The sequence below is a fragment of the Aptenodytes patagonicus genome, chromosome 5, assembly GCF_965638725.1.
Source record: "Aptenodytes patagonicus chromosome 5, bAptPat1.pri.cur, whole genome shotgun sequence".
Lineage (NCBI taxonomy): Eukaryota > Metazoa > Chordata > Aves > Sphenisciformes > Spheniscidae > Aptenodytes > Aptenodytes patagonicus.
In genome coordinates, this window is record NC_134953.1 from 13,329,342 (window position 1) to 13,347,380 (window position 18,039).

Genomic DNA, 18,039 nt, shown 5'->3' on the forward strand with positions numbered 1-18,039 from the left:
GAACTGCTAAATAATTACCAACATACCAAAACAAATCTAAACCAAATATTTAAAAAAAACCCCACAGTGTATTTAAATTTTAAAAATCTGTAACAATTTAACAAAGAAAGAAGTAGTAGAAAGCAAGTCAGATCTTATGCTCCCCCCCCCCCTTATTTTCCCTCTGGAATATAAATATGAATTCAATATTTTGAGATGAGACCAATACAATGCACAGGCCTCTGGACCCTCAATCATGTTTTATTTCACCTTGAAAAATTTTTCTTCACCTGGAGAGACTAATTAAGTTAGCCTTCTCAAAAACTTAGCAATTCATAAGGTCATAATACCCTGATGGCGTCAGCTTCTCTAGGTGCAAGTAGGCTTCTGGAGAGGGAAGAAAAGCTTTGATGCCAGTTAAGGCATGAATACAGATTCCAACTCAGCAACTCTCAAAGCCAGAACACTGCAGTCATGTGTGTCCAAAATTATTCCTCAGGTGTTTTTGCGGCTATCTTGAACAGAATTTCCTATGACCAGTGCACATACGTGAACATAGAACAACAATAACAAGAAAAAAAAAATCAAAACAGCACAGTAAATAAATCAAAAACTTCACTTTAATTCCAAACCCTTATATTTTTAAAGGTGGAATTGCAAAGGAACTAAAAAGTCAGTCTCCTGTGTGTTAACTGTTCCTGGAGTTTGATCCCACCACAGCCTGATCCCTCTTTGCATGTTAGGAAAGGTGCAAGGCCATCTGCTGGTAAGAAAAATAGTGCAGCGTCTTGTACTCCTGCTTAGCACTCCTCAACTGACACCTGAATTAAGCTTTAGATGAAGGGGGAGTAAAGAAAATAGTCAAGGCTGCCACTTTTACCAGCCCAAAAAAAGCTGCTGCAACCCAAGGAACAGCGCAAAGATGAAAACACTGGCATTACAGTGCTCACCAATACCAACTCAGGATAGTCAAACAACAAACAAAAAATACCCCAAACACATTGCTGTTTCTTGCTTTGTACCCATTATATATATAAAAAACCACAAACAGCTACAGTTATTAACTACATGAGGTATGACTCCAAGTCATAGGCAGACGCTATTGTTTTGACAAGAATCTGGTGGCTTCTCAAATGTCTCTCAAAGCTCCCTACCAAGACAAAAACACTCCACCGCAAAACAGATGTACGTGTGCAATCATCACACCTCCGGGGGGGCGGGGAAGAGCCACATGCGCCTAATAGACGTTAGCTACGTTAGCGGAAGATATCGGATAATTAGGGCAAGAAGCACACCGAGGTGTTATCGAACGCTAAGCGATGCCTGCTGAGGGCCCAGTCACGTCAGGTTTTGTTTTTAGGACAAACCACAATCCCCCAAGTGATGAATTTGGCAACAACTCTACTGACCTTTCTGCTGCAGCAGCCGTCCAGATCCGGACAACGTTGCTTGCAGTCCCTACTCCACCTCTGCCCGCACGCAAATTTCCGCTAAAATTAAGTCTCGGGTACACCCTGATTTGGGTTTGCCCAGTAGAAACTACAGATGTTTAACATGGGCACTGCACCCAAGAGAGGTGCCTCTCATTTGTCATACTCCGTACTGCCACTGGGAAGGCAAAAAGTTGATTGTTAAAGGATACTCCAAAGGCAGCATCTCTAAAAATGTGTCAGCACTACATGCCATTTTATCCGGAAGTGGTTAAAAAGCCTGAAATATTTAAAACAGCACCTATTTTTTGATGATGTTATGAACCCAGCTTATCTGTATGGCAGCTAAGAGCCATACCAGCAGAAAATCTGAAAGGTTTCTGAAAATCTGAGTCATAAACCACTGAAAAATGGTGTTTAAAATGAAAATGCAAGCTCAGTTGCAACCATGGTCTTCCCAAGGCAACGGTATCATGTCAAAACCTGAAAGATGAAAACGCATACCAATAACTGACACCATCATGTTATTTCTAACACTATGAAGGAGGCCAGACTACCAGCATTTCAAACCACTGGAAGCTTGCAGAAAAAACACAAGGAGTGACTGGAAATAGCTACGAAATAGAAGTCACAGGCTTGAGCAATCCTTTCAATAGGACAGCAAAAGGCAGTATCTGCTGCTGCAGTGAATTTAGCCTGTTCTGAATGGCAGCTCCACTCCTACGGATTCAGGACTCCCTGCCCCAAGCCTGTCCTTCCCTATATTGCAAAATTGTTTTTTCTGCCCTTGGTGGGGAGGCAATTGCTCTGCCCAGCAGCTGAAGCACTGGAAGCAAATGCCTCATGCCCAGCCCAAAGTCTGTTGGCATTTCGTTTCATGACCTCAGGGCCATGCCTGGCACTCACAAGCTGCCAAGCGGGTGCACCCGACCCCACACAGCCCAAACACTGAAGATCCCCGAGGAGAGCGTGGTGCCCGCGACACCCAAAAGGAGCCGGCGTGCCCTTGCCTCCCTTTCACAGAGGGGAGCTCAGCGCAGAGAGCCGGGGGCTGCCCGCGGGCAGAACTGCCCGTCCCATGCCCGGGGGGTCATTCGGGGGCGGAAGCCCCTGCCCGGGGCCGGCTCCCGGCGCCGCGGGCACCTGCGGGCAGGGCGGGGAAGGGGCAGCTCTGCCCGCCACCGGCCGCCGGCCCCTTCCCGTCCCCCCGAACGCCGTGCCGGGCCGTGCCGGGCCGGGCCGGGCCGGGCCGTGCCGGGGGCGGGCCCGCGCCGTGTTTAACAACATGGGAGGAGCCGGGTGCGGGCAGGGCGCAGGCTGGGCCGGGGCGGGCCGCTTTCGCTTTGACGGAGGGTGCGGGACAGCGCTGGGCAGCGGCGGGATGGCCCGGAGACTCCTTCCCCGGCTCCTCGTAAGTCTCTGCCCGAGCGGGTGAGCGGGACGGGCGCCCGGGAGCCGGGCGGGGCGGGCGGCGGAGCCCGGGCGGCGGCGGGCCGGGCTGGCGCTCCGCAGCAGGGCGGCCGGCGGCGGGGCCAGCCGTAGCCGGGCGGGGACGCGGGGTGCTGCGGCTGGCGGTGCCAGAAGCGCTGCCTGGTTTCTGATCGCTGCCGGCCGCAACAGACTTTTCTTCGAGATTTCAAGTAATTCATTTAGGCGATTCCCCCCCCCCCCCCCCCTTTAAAATCCCACCTTCAGGTTCAGGCACTTTATGATTTTACAGTCACTTCTCAGGGTGCCGGGTGAAGGGAAGTGGGCGTTGTGGAAAAGCAGAGGGAAAGAGAAGGGGGATGGATGCAGGTGGCTGTCAGGGACACCGGGTCGTATGCCATAGCTGCCGGGGACCCGGGGACAGCTGGCGTCAGCCTTGGTCTGCAGCCACCCAGACCTGGCCGGAGACGCTGGCGAGGCAGGTTCAGCATTCACGCATAGACAGCATGGTTAGATCTGTGGCTGGGTATCTGCCAGGGCAAAGACCGCGTCAGTGAAAGCTGACTTCCACTGCACCTCAGAGATCTGTAACAAAGTGATCTGGCAAAGCAACATAAAAGCGAATACCTGTGGCAGAGGAGTTTTGAACCACTACTGCCGACAGCAACCCAGGAAAAGCTAGAGAAATAGTCCAAGTCCGGTGGCATGAAGTGCAGCGTTTACTGGAAGCCGTGGGGCAGGGCCTTCCTTTCTTGCTTTTATCATCCCCTATGCACAAGTATGAGCCTCTGCTGCTTCAGAGCTTAGGTCACATGCTAACTGTTATCAGTAAAGTTACCTTTGCAAACACTCATTTTGAAGGGCTACTGTCAACAAGGAAGGTAAGGAAGTGTTTCAGCGTCTGCAGCACAGGGATTTCCCCTGGTACAGGAGCACAGGTCAAAGAGCTGTAGTGGCAGCAAGCTCCTGGGCGGCAGAGCTAAGCAGGTGCAGGTGCAGATGCACAGGCTCTGCCTGCGCTCTGGCAGAGCTGCCCCGAGGCAGCCCTGTTCTGGGAGCCCAGAGGCAGAATAGTGGGGATCAGGCGGGTGGCAGTAAGCCCTGCTGCACAGCAGAGCCGGGACCTGCCTGGGAGTGTGGATGCGATATACATTGCTTCCCCAACCCCAGTTCTCACCTATTTCAGAGAGAACTCACTGGAGTTCACATTCAAAATCTCTTCACGGTGTGGTTACAATGCTAATGAATGCAGTTTGCTTTGGGGCTTGGCAAGTTAAAATCGGGTGTTAAAGTAAAAACTACTCAAATTCTGATCTGATTTACTATGTAACAGGTAGTAAACTATTTAAAGTGATTCAGGGGGTTATATCCATGCCCCTGCACAAAGCACCAGAGCATAGTTAAATACAAAGAAGGATTTTCATCTGCTGACAGAAGTGTGTATTATCTATTCCTGTACAGGAGCAGCAAACAACTGGCAGAAATGTCAGTCTAGCTCAGTATCTTGGAACTATTCAGAATATAAATTAAAATTAAAAAATACTTTCTCTTATCACACTGCTCCCAGAGAATAAATTTCATTTCTATTCTTATTTTCCACTTGTTTCCAAATTTCAGTACCCCTTAGAAAGACTGTAGCACTCCCACATACTTTCTATTTAAAAAAAAAAAAAGTTTTTTTTTATTAGCATGTTGTTCCACTACTTATAAATCAGCAAACCTGGGCAGTGTTTGACATACTAATTTGATTCAACCAGAACATGAAAGTAGTTTGTTGAATGAGATCTCAGTTTTGCAAGGAACTCCATGCTGTACTAAAGTAGAAGCAGTTGCAGGGATAGTCATGCAAAGTAGCAATGGCCTACGTAGTTGGAAAACATCTAACTTTACCCTGTAAAACAAGAGGCAAAACCACATACCACTCAGAGACACACTCTAAAGGAATAGGCCATCTTAAGAGAGTGAACTGTTATCTAAATATTTTGTAATTATCTGATATGACTACAGAGCAGGCAGTTTTCTGGAAATTTCGAAGACATACCTTTGAAAACAGGACTCCTACATTATTGCGCTAACCCTTCTTCCTCATTGCCCAAACAACTAATGCACGCATTTAAATGTATACGTATAAACAGCCATAAAGTCATGGGATGACCCAAGACTCAAGTGAAAAGTATAAGGGCCCCAATTCTGGAAACACTTGTCTGCTCACGTTTCCACAGTTAACTGCCTTTATCTTTGAGGCAAATCACTGAACAAAGAGAAAGTGTCAACAAGAAAACCGTATTGTGTTACAAAAGGAAGAGGGGGAAGAGTTGCTAAATTTCTACGCTGAACAGCTCTTATTCGCCCTTAGCCACAACATCATCAAAGTGAGGTGGGAGCTGTTAATATTGCTCCAACTCTCCCAAATTGAATAGTATTAGGTGTTCACTAGTACAGTACTCCTAAAAACCAAAATTAAAAAAACAAAAAACCCCACAAAATGACCAACCATACAACGCCTACCCCCAATATATTGCCATAATTTGCATGTGAGTCAGCTGAGATGTGAAATAGTAATGGATTGAATTTGGACAGCAACTATTTTAAGACACTGGACAGTAGCTGAGGCTCCTTACTCTCACAGGCACTGAACACATGCATCTCACTTGAAATTTAAGAAGCTCAGGATGCTTCTAGTTGTGGGGAAATACCAACTCCCATTGCTGGGCTTCAGAAAATGGAACTGGATTCTTTTTGTCCTCATAAAAGATTTTAGAACAGGAAATACTATTTTTAGTGGTTATTTTGGTGCTAACTATCAACTTCTGCCTTGGTGGGGGAAAAAAAAAAAAGAGGTGGGGGAAAAATGACACTGGAGATATTGGAAGCAGAAATTACTTATCTTAGTAAAAGAACTGGAGTAGAGAATCCTCTTAACAAGCAGTGTGAAATTAATTACTCTTTGAAAAAGCTATCCTGACAGGGTTAATGCAAGGGAGATTAATTACATAGAAAACTGTATTAAAATGGAGCTAACTCTAGCAACCATTTGTCAAAAGTACTAGAAGCAAATAAAAACTCAGAAAATGAGTTAAAGTTTTTCTCAGCTCCCACTAGGCAAAAAAGCAAGAAAAATCCCCCCCTCCCCCTTTTTTTAACACTTAAAAACCCCCTGATGAGCTCATGCACCTTGCCCCATGTAACAAATGTGGAGTGGAAAAAGGCGGCCACCAAGTTCTGAAGGCATCAGCCTTCTCATTCATAGGAATCTATGGATTAGAAATGGGAGAAGTGGTTTGCTAAAAGTAAAATGTATTCTAAAGATAACAGGAGAAAGCAGAGACATTTTTTTTTTTCTCAGGGTTAAAAGTTGTAAAGCTTTAAAAAGTCCTGTATGCAAATAACACGTTCACACACTTCCAAAGCTGAGATTACATCCCCATAAGGTAGGTCTGCTGAAACTTTTCAGTTGAAGGAAGTTGACCCATTATGAAGATTACTCTGATACAGGAAGAATCAGAGGCCTGAGAATCCCAAAATGACACGAATTTTCAAAGAAACTAAAGTTCCTGTCACTCTGCCCTGGGAACACAGATGAAAACAGGTTTTATAAGTCTCCTTAGCTGATGCCTGTTGGTGAAAGCATTTTGGAGGACTCTGTAGGAGTGAAGGAGAGGGAGGAGGTAGAAAGCTCTCTTAAATGCCTGGGCAATGCAAAAGGAGAGAAACCAAAAAATTTGGGTTCATGTGATAATTTTTATGGATTCTGCTAAGGTTAGATATCCCTGATTGATTGATTTTATTCCCATTGACTGCTTAGTTCCATCTAAGTCTTCGGTTTAGATATGAAAACTATTTTTTAGGTTAAGATGAGAAAGGTAGAAGAGAGCCTCTGTGAGTCATTTTAGGCTGAAAACGTACAGCTGCTGTTTGAATGTACACATCATAAAAAAGCACCTATCACCCCTGCCTATGTAAAAGCCCCTAAAGTGCTTCCTTTCCGCTATTAGCACTCGCTGCTCAGTGACAAGGAAAGCAATTAAGGTGTGCACAGAAGCTAAATGACTATTGACTTTTTTTTTTAAGACACAACAAGATTTTTATATAGCAAATGGATTGCTTTTACAAGGGTGCAAATCCAGGAGGAGAAGAAAAGTTTGAAAAAAATTAGGGTGTTGCTTTGAAAAATCTCCACAGTTTTCTCATTATTCCTTGTACAGGAAGGCGGCGTAAGATGTCCCTCTTACCGGACAGATGTCCGCAGAACCGACGTAGGTGTTTGGTGCTGCTTAATTGTCAAATTCTGAGAAGTGATCCCCACTTCTTGTAAGCGTACCAGGAAGTTAATCTCCGTGAGCGACAGTGGAGGGCCTCCATCAGAAGGTGTTATATTTTTGTCCCACTCACTGTATCAGCATAGCTCATTTGCATAAAAGCATAAGCAAGAGGCGGAGAGCTTTGTTCACATGAGGGAAGGCTGTGTCTGTGCATGCACTGTGATTGCAGGCGTTCAGTAAACACACACAAAAAAAAATCAGCCAAGTTTTACTGACATTAGTCATTTAGAAAGATGTTTCCTTCTTTCATTATATACCATTTTCTGCACGACTCTCTGGACGTTTTCTTTCTTTGTACGTGCTCTGTGCTTCGCCAGTGCCATTCAGTTTCTCTGCGGTGCTGTTTGTGGGTGCGTTAGGGCTATGGTAATCTTCACTCTCCCTCTTCTCTTTACTGTTGCCCAGGGTCTTCCCCCCCGCCCGCCAAATGGCTTGACTTCTCTGTTCTAAAAAAGGGAGATTTGGGTGCCGAAAGCAGGATGCAGGGTGTCCCTGTGGGTGCAGAGCTTCGCCAGGTGCGGCTGTGAGGGCAGGCGAGGCGGAGGGAGCCGGGCCCTCGCAGCGGGGTGAGCGCCGCCAAGCCGGGGCAGGTTGGTCAGAGCATCGGCTGTGGCGTTTGAGCGCAGCAGGGAGCGGGCGGCAGGGCCGGTACCGCGCTCCTCACTCACCCCGCTGAGTCACAGTTTCCCCCATCAGCGTGGGGAGACGAGGGAGTCATTTCCCCACCAGCTTCCCCACGCCACGAGCAGTGTTTGCATTGGCCCGCCATGCGCCCCAGCCGCGCCACCTGCCTTCACGGCTGGAAGCCTTCTGGCGCCATCGGCTTTCCTGGGGCAGCCTAAGATCCATCGTGCTTCCTCAGGGCCTCCCCACCCCGCTGACCGCCTCGCTTCCAGACCCTTCTGCTGGCCAAGGCCTCATGGCAGGCAGGCTGGTCAGGGTGTCACGATCCTCCAGCTCTGAAAGCTGGGGCGGTGCATGTCTCCCCGGTGTTATCCTGTGACCGTCCCCTCCCTCGGCCCAGTCTGACACGTGGCAGAGGGGCAGCAAAGGAGCGATGGAGTTGCAGGGCTTCACCCTGCTTCAGGGAAAGCCAAACCAGACTGGACATACGTCCCTGACTACATTTTAGTAATTATTTTTTAATCGGACTTTCTGTCCCAGTTTTTAGTAAGACGGTTCTCCCAGGCAAAAGGAAAACAAATCATGCTAATTTGGCACATCCATTTTACAGCTTCTGTTAAGGCTTTACTTTAACCTTTTAACATCATTACACTGGGATTCAGAGAAGAGCCCCCTCAAAGCTTTGGCAGCAAAGGAAGAGAGTCAGAGTGCTGAATGGGGGAAGTGACGGGCTGAGCATCCGTACCCATTGTTTCTCAAGTGCTAAACTGCTTTTTTAGCAGCTGAAGCTTCTCCTCCAGGTGTAAAGAAAGGCCTTCTTAATTTCAGTCTAGTAACTAATATTATATAAATTCTAAAACAGATGGCTGCTAAGGAAAGAAAATGCTTTTCACCTTCCTATCTCTGAATAGACTAGAAGATCAAAAGAAGTGGCTACTTGTAGAAGTCAGCAAACAGCGGTCGTACTGGTTACTTCAATTAATTAGCCACAGATAACACTTCCTTCACTTGAGAGTCTGGTTTGAAATCCAAACCCATTTTTCAGTAAGTTAATATTTAAGATTATTAAAGTGTTTTCTGCATCTAACTGAAGTTACGGTCAGCATCCAAGCAGTTTCACACAAAATCATGAAGATTGAAATTAATCAGCCATTAACTATCACCCTCTGGCAGGAAGAAAAAGTGTAACAATAAAAATAACCAGTCCTCAAATTATTAGAGAATTCCTTAAATATGTATGTCCCTTGTTGTTAGCATTAACAGATACAGTCAAATTTGTATTAAGCTGCAATTCAAAAGTGTTCAAAGATAACCAACCATTCTGAATTAGCCTCTTTCAAATATCCAAAACAAAATTAAAAATAAGTAATTCTAGTCAAGGTGTTTTGCATGCTGATTGAAAATGTGAGTGAATCTGTGATTGGGAGGACTTTTAGTCCATGCAGTGTGCTATTGGTGTGAGGATTTGGCAGTTTCTTCGTATCGCACCTCATTCCCCACTAATCTCCTTTCTGAAAAAAAGGTACCCTGCCACCCCTATCCTTCACAACTTGGCCTATTCCTTCATTTTGCCAAGGACAATAGCATTGCTCCATTTCTTCCCAGGCATCATTTTCCCCCCTTCCTCAGTATCCCTCACAGTGTATATCTGAGTCTTTTGTAAAATACGAAATGGTATTTTTTTTTTAATTAAAGAGGAGCAAGAACAGTGAACGTAGAGCTCAGCTTAGATGTTAAGACTTCAAACTCTTCAAGACAAGGACTGTCTTAATTTTTTCTGTTACAGCTCCACACAGATAATTAGTAACACACAAGTAAAATAAATAGTGAAAATGTTCAAATCACTCCAAACTATCAGCAGAAATTGGGTTAAGTAAAGGCAGGCTATCCTCAGGCTGTCCTGCATAATAATATTTCTAGGAGGGAATCTAGTTCTCCAGCCAACAAGCATTACATAGCTCCATTATATAGACATCTCATAGTTAGGGTATGCAAAGTATATACAGAATTCCCCACAAACCATTGCCAAGAGGAAGGCAAACTATAGCAGATCTATCTTTCTCATTTTCCCGCCTTACTCCTAAAATAGAAAAAAAGAATGGTTGGGCCTCTGGTCCACAGTGGTTTCTTATTATCACGAAAAGAGGCAGGAGAGTGACAGCTAGTAAAGTTACTACTGAGTAGTTACAGGAAAAAAAAACCAAAACACAAGCACTATGCAATTTAACTTGACAGTGCATTCAAAGAAATGGATCAGGGTGTAAATTCATTTGAAAGGAGAGTGATACTTCTTTCAGGAATATATAGGCATCATCTACTAAGGACAAAAATAATTGAATTGGAAAACAAAGTGAGAACAGGATCAGTTTAGAAATCAGGTCTTTTTGGCCGAGATTAAAACATTCAATTTTTTTTTCCTTCAAAGATGCATTAACACTGTTCAGTTTGCAAGCAACAGTAGGGTGGCAAGAAATTAAGAAAGATACTATTTGAATTAAGGACGTTCTGTATGGAAGATTCTTATTACTGGCTAAGAAAGGGCAGATTTAGGCACAGTGATCTGAGGCAGAGAAAGCTCTTCAAGAAAATAATGGGAGTTCCTTTGCTTTGCACTATAATTAGGCATATGAGGTCATCTGTTACAACTCAGATGTATAGCCCTGTTCTCAAGCATTAATGTTCAAACGATCAGTACCTGCGGTGGTAGGGTTGATAGCATTAAATCTAATATGTGTCCTCATTGTCCATTAACTCTTCTGAAGCAATGAACAACTTTAATAAGGGGGTGAATATCAATATTCAATATTGATATTGAAGGGGGTGAATATCAATATTAGCAATAGAGTAACGGTACTGAGGTAACTCTGTGCTAGTAGTAAAACACACCTACAGTCCTTGACAGTTTTTTTTTATAACTTGCTGTTCTTCTCTCCTAGGTGGTTGTCTTAATTATTGAAACACAGTGCAAAAATGATACTAAAGCTCTAATACACATAGTGTACAATAAATTAATTACAAGGAGGATCATTGCTAAGAGGGAAATTAAGTGTGACGGGGATGAATACAATTTAGATAATCAGTGTTGCAAGAAATGTGAACATGGTGAGTATCATTATAAGATTCTGTTGAAAAATCTTTAAGAGTGGAAACCACAACATGCACAATTGCTTTCTGCTGGGATAGCTAAGTGGCATGCTGTGGTTTCCTGGATGCAATGCTTCATTCTAGCTGTATCTTTCTCTATTACAGGACACCAGACATTTCAAAAGTATTTCTTGAGCTCAGTGCACCAGTAACTTTTCACTACAGATAGTAGTTCTCATATAACATGCTTGTCACAAAAGAGCCAAGAATTACATACACATCTTTGAAAGAGGTGAAAAAAGTGCAGCCACAGGCTTTTGCCTACAAGGCTCCATATATTCATGGGTTTTCCAAGTTTTGTTTGTGGTGTTCTCCTTCAGTCCTAAACTGGAGGAAGAGGGGGGATAATCAGATCTTATGTATACTACATTCCTGAAGAGCATATATGTATGCGTAAAGAACATAGATCCTGTCCATATTTGTAAATCAAAAAGTATTAGGGATTAAAAAGAAAGTCTGACATAGGTCTTAGAGCTGATGGCTTCTGTCCAAAGGTATTGCAAATCTTAATTCTTGTTTTTCTGTCTCTACAGGTCTTATTAAAAATACCAACTGCCCAACAGATAAAAGCAAACACTGTGTTCCATGTGAAAATGGAAAGGAGTACATAGATCACAAAAATGATTTGGACAAGTGTTTGAGATGCTCTTCATGTGACAGCGTATTCGGTATGTCTGTAGAAATAGCAACTCGAGCAATGACTCTTTTGATACAGGATTTGACTGAAAAGTCTCCACAATCCCTGAATAGTGGTTAGCGTGCAGATTAAAATGTTTTAGTGGTAGTACATGAAGGAATTTGTGACAAAATCATAAGTTCATCCCCCAGTTCCCTTTCGTCAGGCACAAAGTAGGAAGAAGAACAGGGTATGTGGGTCCATTATTTCTCCTTGTATCTGCCTTTGCTCAGCCAAAGCAGTCCTTGCAAAGCAGACCCTATGCAAACTGGTTAGAGTCAAGGAAGAAAAGCTCTCTCTCTTCTTTGCCCTCTATTTAAAAGAAGAGGGGTGTTGTAAGAAGTAGGGATGGGAGAATTCCCAATGGTTTCTTTCGTAGTCTTTCATGTAATTAATAATATTATTTAAAATTGCTAGAGCTGATAGAGTGATGTCTTTTATACATTCAAGATGCTGTGTGGGTTATAGGATCAAATTATGAGACTATGAGGCATGTCCTATTGGGTCAGACCAGCGGTCCACCTGTCCCAGTATTCTGCGTTCAGCAGTGGAGGAAAGAGATGCTATTTAGAGAAAACACAAACCTGTCTAATTTCTGTGATCTGTTCCCTGCAAAGTCTACCAGCATCCACAGTTGTGGGAAAGGACGTTAGAAGGTCCATCCCTACCTAGTCATTTTAGTATCCATTTATGAGCCCTTTGTGCGTGAATCTGCTTCGGGACACCAGGTTCCAGAAATTCACTACCTGTTGCGTAAATACCCATTACAGATTTTTTTTCTTTTTAAATCCATTAAATTGATCTCCTACCAGTTCCACCAGGTGTCCTGTAGTTCTGGTATACCTGGATTTAGGGAATGATAGTTCTGCATTCCTCTCATCCAAAATCGAGTTTGGTGAGCGGAGAGACAGCTCGTAACTCCAATATGGTTGTACTCAGATCACCTGCTAGAATATCAATCTTTAGTGCTTTCCCCTTCCTGTAACACCTCCATATGCATAGAAAATTTTCCTCTCATTAGCTACTATAATAAGCATTTTTGAATGGGTAATGAAGTTGAGTACAGCAAAACAATTCAGCATTTTGTACAGTGCCACAAAGGAAACTATTAGTTAAACTGAAGGGGAAAGAAAGAGTAATGGGATGACTAGTCACATTATCCCATGGACAATAATGTAGTTGAAGAGAGGTCAGTAGAAAACATTAGGCAGGAGGAAAATTACCACTGAAGTTCCATGAGAACCGTTCTTAGGATCATTCATGTTTGATATTTTCATGAATGGCTTCAGCACTGGTTTCACAGTAGAGCTTCATCAAATTTTGGAAGATAACGTGTTTTCCCGTTACAGCAGGGCACTGAATGTGATAACTCAAAAATTCGCTTCTATTCCTATATGCCCATGAAAATAGCTTTCATAGTAGGTAGATACTTAAAGTCATTTTTAATGCAGAAATAATTTTTCATAGATGGAGATAGCTTCATCATATACACTGATGATAGGAGACAATTAATTCACTTGTTCTGCTACTTAAGCAGGGAATATGTTAGCTAAAAGAGAGTGTGGAATTCCTCACCATTGGAGGACCTCAGGAAGAGATAAACTTGTCTGTCAGGAAGGGTAAAGAACTTGTCTCTGACATCAAGCAGGGAGATGGGTTACGTGATCTTCTGAGTTTCCTTCTGGCTTTCACTTCTGAATGGGAAAAAGAAGCTGACAACATTTGGCCATGCCAAATGAGTCCTCTTCCAGCAAGTACTTTATGGTGTGATCAGTTTTTTGAGCTCTTGGCCAGCAGAGGTCTCTTTGCCATCTCCATATTTCCAGTGCTCTGGCAGCAGGGCTTCTTAGAAAAGCTATGTTGTTTTTATGGTTAAGCCACCAGTGCCAGCAGTGGTAGAGCTAAAAGCACGTAAGTCTGAGGACAAGAGCTTGTGAGCAGAGGCCTGCTTTTAAGGCCTACTTTTTCAAACTAACGAAGTTTAAGAAATTTATTTTAGGTTTGGAGGTTGCAAAGAACTGTACCCCAACACAGAACACGGAATGCACCTGTGCAGAGAACCATTTTTGCAATTCTTCTGCACCATGTACGCACTGTGATCCATGTACCATGTAAGTTTATGCCTTCATCGTTAAATATGAAATTGTTAATATCATATGTTATCACACTTTTTTCCAGCCAGTTTCAAGACAGAGGCTGAGGTAATGTATAACCCAAGGGAAAACATATTAGTTTTCCTTTGCACTTAGCTTCTTGAGCTGACTTAGCTCAGTCAACTTGCATCCACACAGGCTTTCCAAAGGCACGCATAAAAAACTTGTATACATCCACCAAGTCTGTATATACTTTTCAAAAAATGTAATGAAATATCTGAGCTTTCCTGTTGTCTTTGTGTGATCTACTGTTACATCTAGAAAATCATTTCCACACCTTTTTCCACTCCCATACCTTTCCATACCATTTTCATACCTATTACATTCCAAACTCCAACATCTTGATATATGAAATCTGTAGCTGATAAAAAGTGTTAGAAGATTTTGATTTGCTCTGTTGACAGAGTTTATAAAGAGAGAAACAAATCCCATAATAATTTTTGTTCATGTTTTCTGCAGATGTGAAAGTGGTGTAATTGAAAAACAATGTACTCTGACTTCAGACACTGTGTGCGGAATGAAAGGTACCATTTTAAAACCTAGCATGTCTAGCATCTGCTGTATCTTGAGAGGTTATTGCAATTGTACTGTTCTACACGATGGCCCATAGTCATTCCTGACAGCTAAGGGCATCATGTCCACTGGGCCCTGACCTGACCTGCGGAGCATGATTGCTCTTTTCCCTTGATCACTGTGCAGATGTAGGAGCTAGTACACCTTTTTAGGGGAAACTCATGATAGGTAAGACTTAAACAAAGAGGTAGCTTCTGCCATTAAGAGACAACAGAAAGGCTTTTATAATCTGATGCAATCTTGTATAAAATTTAGAGTGTGTTGCTGTATAGCATTTCTTGACTTAACTTTCATGTAATGTTTCCAATGTTCCAGCAGAAACAGGAGTGCAGCTGGCCGCCTCTTTGACACCTGTGTTTTTAGTACTAGCAGTAGCTGGAGCAATATTCTGTTGTAAGTGATTCCCTGTTCCTTATTCCTATCATACTCTGAATAAGATATTCAGCTGCTTACTTAAGATGTAATTTTATATTCTTGGAGTCCAGGGGAGAGAGATACTCTGTCCTGGATTTTAAAAATGCTTTTTTGTTTCAGACAAGAGAAAACGGAAGGGTCATACTAACAAGGAGAACCTGAGTGAAGTAGTCCCCAAAACAGAGGCTTCTTATGTAAGTATTGTTGCTTAGATCACAAAAAACTCAGCTTCATGCAAGGAACTTTTTGTTCCATTCAAATTACACTGGGACTCCCCAGGCATGTGCATGCCTCTCTTCTGTGACATTAATGGAGTAAATTTCACCATGAGGACTCTTTTGGGGGAAGTAAGAGAAACCCTGTATTACTTCTTCAGGATTTGTTGACATGCTTCCTAAGTTACATGATGAAGATCAAAACTTCATAAATCATCAGGCCTCCACTGACCCAGGGTACCTGTCCCCATGCATACTTTTAGGCAGTAGCAATTGTGAGGTGATTCCCCAAGCTTACCCAAGTCAAAAGAGGTCTGTCTGTCCAATCTGATTCTCTTGCTCATGAAACAGGGGAATCATGGAGAAAACTAAAAGCAAATTACGGAAGTCAAGTGTCATGAAATGTGTTTATCCTCTTACACAAGGTTGGTGTTTTACAAAACTTGTTTCCACTCATTTCTCTCTTGCTTGTCTTTTCAGGAGAACGTACCTCTCATATACGCAGGTAAGAGACAAGTAACTTCTCAAAATTCAGTAAAAGAAAAAAAAAACAGACGTGTAAATCCTACACTAAAAAAAGGGTATTTTTATGTAGACTTTGCCACTGCCTAGAGCTGTCATTCTAGCACAACAGTGAACACTTATTACAGAAATGCCAGTTCATATTGTGCTTATTAAGGCATTTAGTGGTATCATGAAAGTTTTGCCTCAGGAGGAATTTCTGTCGTATAGGAAGCAATTACTAATTGACAACAGGTGAATTTCTGTTCTGCATGTGATACAGACACTAGGAGGCAGCAAGCTGGATTTCTCGAACCATGGATAATTATGATAATGGCAGAGTCCCACACCCAGCAGTGGGATCGCAGAAACACAGACCTACCTTATGTTCAAGGGCAAATCCACAGTAGTAACACACAATAGGAAAAGAACATAAGCTCCAAGACTGTATCACAACAAAAGACCTGTCCTGTTCCAGGAACTTTCCCAACACTGTTTTGAGCAAAACAGGTACATGAGGGATGACCAGACTTTAATGATAGAGAAGGACAGAATAGGCTACAGAGGAAACTGAGATTCTATTTCAAGTGGTAGAAAGCGATATGGATGCAACCCTAAATATTTGAATTACCTAGCATTTGGTAGGACCATGTAAAAGCAGACCTGGTACATATTGTAAAAAATCATATATAAACATACTGAGTCATGAATACCTGAAACTTAACCTGTTTTGGATAGGAAAAGTATCAACTCTGAGCACAGGTGATAAAGTCAGTAAGATATAAGTCCCAAGAGCATTAATTTCCTTTTATGCTTCTAGATGTTGACCTGAGCAGCCACATTGCTGGTATTGTGGAAGAGCTGACACTCCAAGATGTCAAGACATTTGTTCGTTATCACAAAGTACCAGAACCTGTCATAGATCAAACTGTTCGGGATCATTTTAGCGATACATCTGAACAGAAGATTAAGCTGTTTCAAGTCTGGTATCAAAGACATGGGATAAAAGGAGCCTATGGAACCCTAATAAGCAGCCTGAGAGAGTTTAAAATGTGCGCTGCAGCTGATAAAATTGAGGAAAAAATGAAGGCAGCTGTTTCCAGCTGTCAGGAAGGGGGACAGTCTTATCATGATGACACTGAGCAAAACAAAATCTGCACTCGGGAAGGTAGAAACTCTTACAGTGATAGTGCTGAGCAAAGTAAAACCTCTTCTGGTAGTTTGGAAGAGACATAGCACAGAATCATTTGAAAATTATTTCTGACTGAATTAGTGTTTTTCTAATAATATAAATAACAAAGCTTTTAAATGCCACTGATTGATTCAAGGAAGTTATAATATGAACAAGGAGTAATTATGATTTTTGTAGCAATATCTTTCACTTAAAAAAAGTTTTAGCTTTTTTTTTGGTGGTTAAGAACTGGGAGGAGAAGTTTTATGGCTTATTTACTAAAAGGTACAATATCGGAGTCCAGCTATAGGATTCACTACAAGAAGAAGTAGTCATTATTTGAAGAAAAGGTTTAGTCTAAATGTGTGGTCCTGCATTACTTAATTGATGTAATGTTTTGCTTACATTAAAATTGTGGGATGTTGCATTTTTCAAAGTGAAAACTGGTGTTAAGATCTATGAAGTGCACCAGGAAGAATACTTGAACAAAAAAAAATTATGTAATATACCCCTGATTGAACATAGGTGTTGCTGTGTAATTAAATTCTACTCTGTTGTAAATGGGATTTCTCCCTGGTATAAACAGACCTGTAAGTGTGTGGATACCGAGTTTTGTATATGTGTGTGTGTATTTTTATGTGTATATATATGTGCAAGTTTTCTATGCAAAAGCTCCCAGTGCTAAGTAATAATAATTATTTCCCTTGTTCTCTGCAATAATTGCAAGCCTTTTCTAATGTTAAAACCCTTCAAAGAAGCAGGAGCTGAAGCAGCGCAGCAGAACCATGATTTTTGGAAGGCAACCTGCAGAAAGCTATGAAGTCTCCATAGGCAAGCGTGCAACACTAGCTTTTCTAATGCAGGAACTGATACAATGAAAACATCATTGTCACTAAAAAAAAAAAAAAATCCTCATAGTGCATGACTTCTGTCTTTTCTTCTTATCGTGCAACCTATAGATGTCATTTTTAGGTTTTCTTTTACTCAGGTTAGTAAATCACAAAAAGGGAGATCACTCTCCTGAAAAAAACCACCTTACCTTTCTTCCATCACAGAGCGCAGAGGGCTCGGCTCCTAAATTCAAAGAACCAGTAGTGCTGGCTGCTCTGCAGCAAGGCCTTTCCTGCTCACACAACCATCTATGCAAAGTCTCACAAAATCTTTCAACAGAAAAGGAGACCTCAGTGGAAAGGTTTGATTTTTCCAGGTCGCGCAGTAAGCAGGATTACTTTCTTCTTTGGCTCTGCCATCAGTTCCCTAGGGAGAATCTCCAGCCAGTGTCAAGACAGCCAAAACATGAGGAGACCTGCCTGGGCTTGCTCCCACCTGCCAGCCAGGGTGTGTGGGGTAGGGTCCAACTGCAGCCATCTGGCCCCAGGGGCACGGAAAGGGCAGGGCAGGTCTGGCAG

At 42.7% G+C, this 18,039-nt stretch overlaps 1 protein-coding gene across 2 annotated transcripts; it reads left to right on the forward strand.

Moving 5' to 3' along the window:
- The first annotated feature begins 2,749 nt into the window (after window positions 1-2,749).
- On the forward strand, window positions 2,750-17,526 carry FAS (Fas cell surface death receptor). Of its 2 annotated transcripts, none has more exons than XM_076338723.1 (9): window positions 2,750-2,820; window positions 10,720-10,885; window positions 11,461-11,595; window positions 13,603-13,714; window positions 14,216-14,280; window positions 14,645-14,722; window positions 14,864-14,937; window positions 15,439-15,463; window positions 16,280-17,526. In XM_076338723.1, the coding sequence occupies exons 1-9, from the start codon at window positions 2,791-2,793 to the stop codon at window positions 16,693-16,695; spliced, it is 1,101 nt and encodes a 366-aa protein (XP_076194838.1). In that variant the 5' UTR covers window positions 2,750-2,790; the 3' UTR covers window positions 16,696-17,526. The 2 variants fall into 2 exon arrangements, with proteins under 2 accessions (XP_076194838.1, XP_076194839.1); XM_076338724.1 differs by having other exon boundaries at window positions 14,648-14,722.
- The last annotated feature ends 513 nt before the right edge of the window (window positions 17,527-18,039 follow it).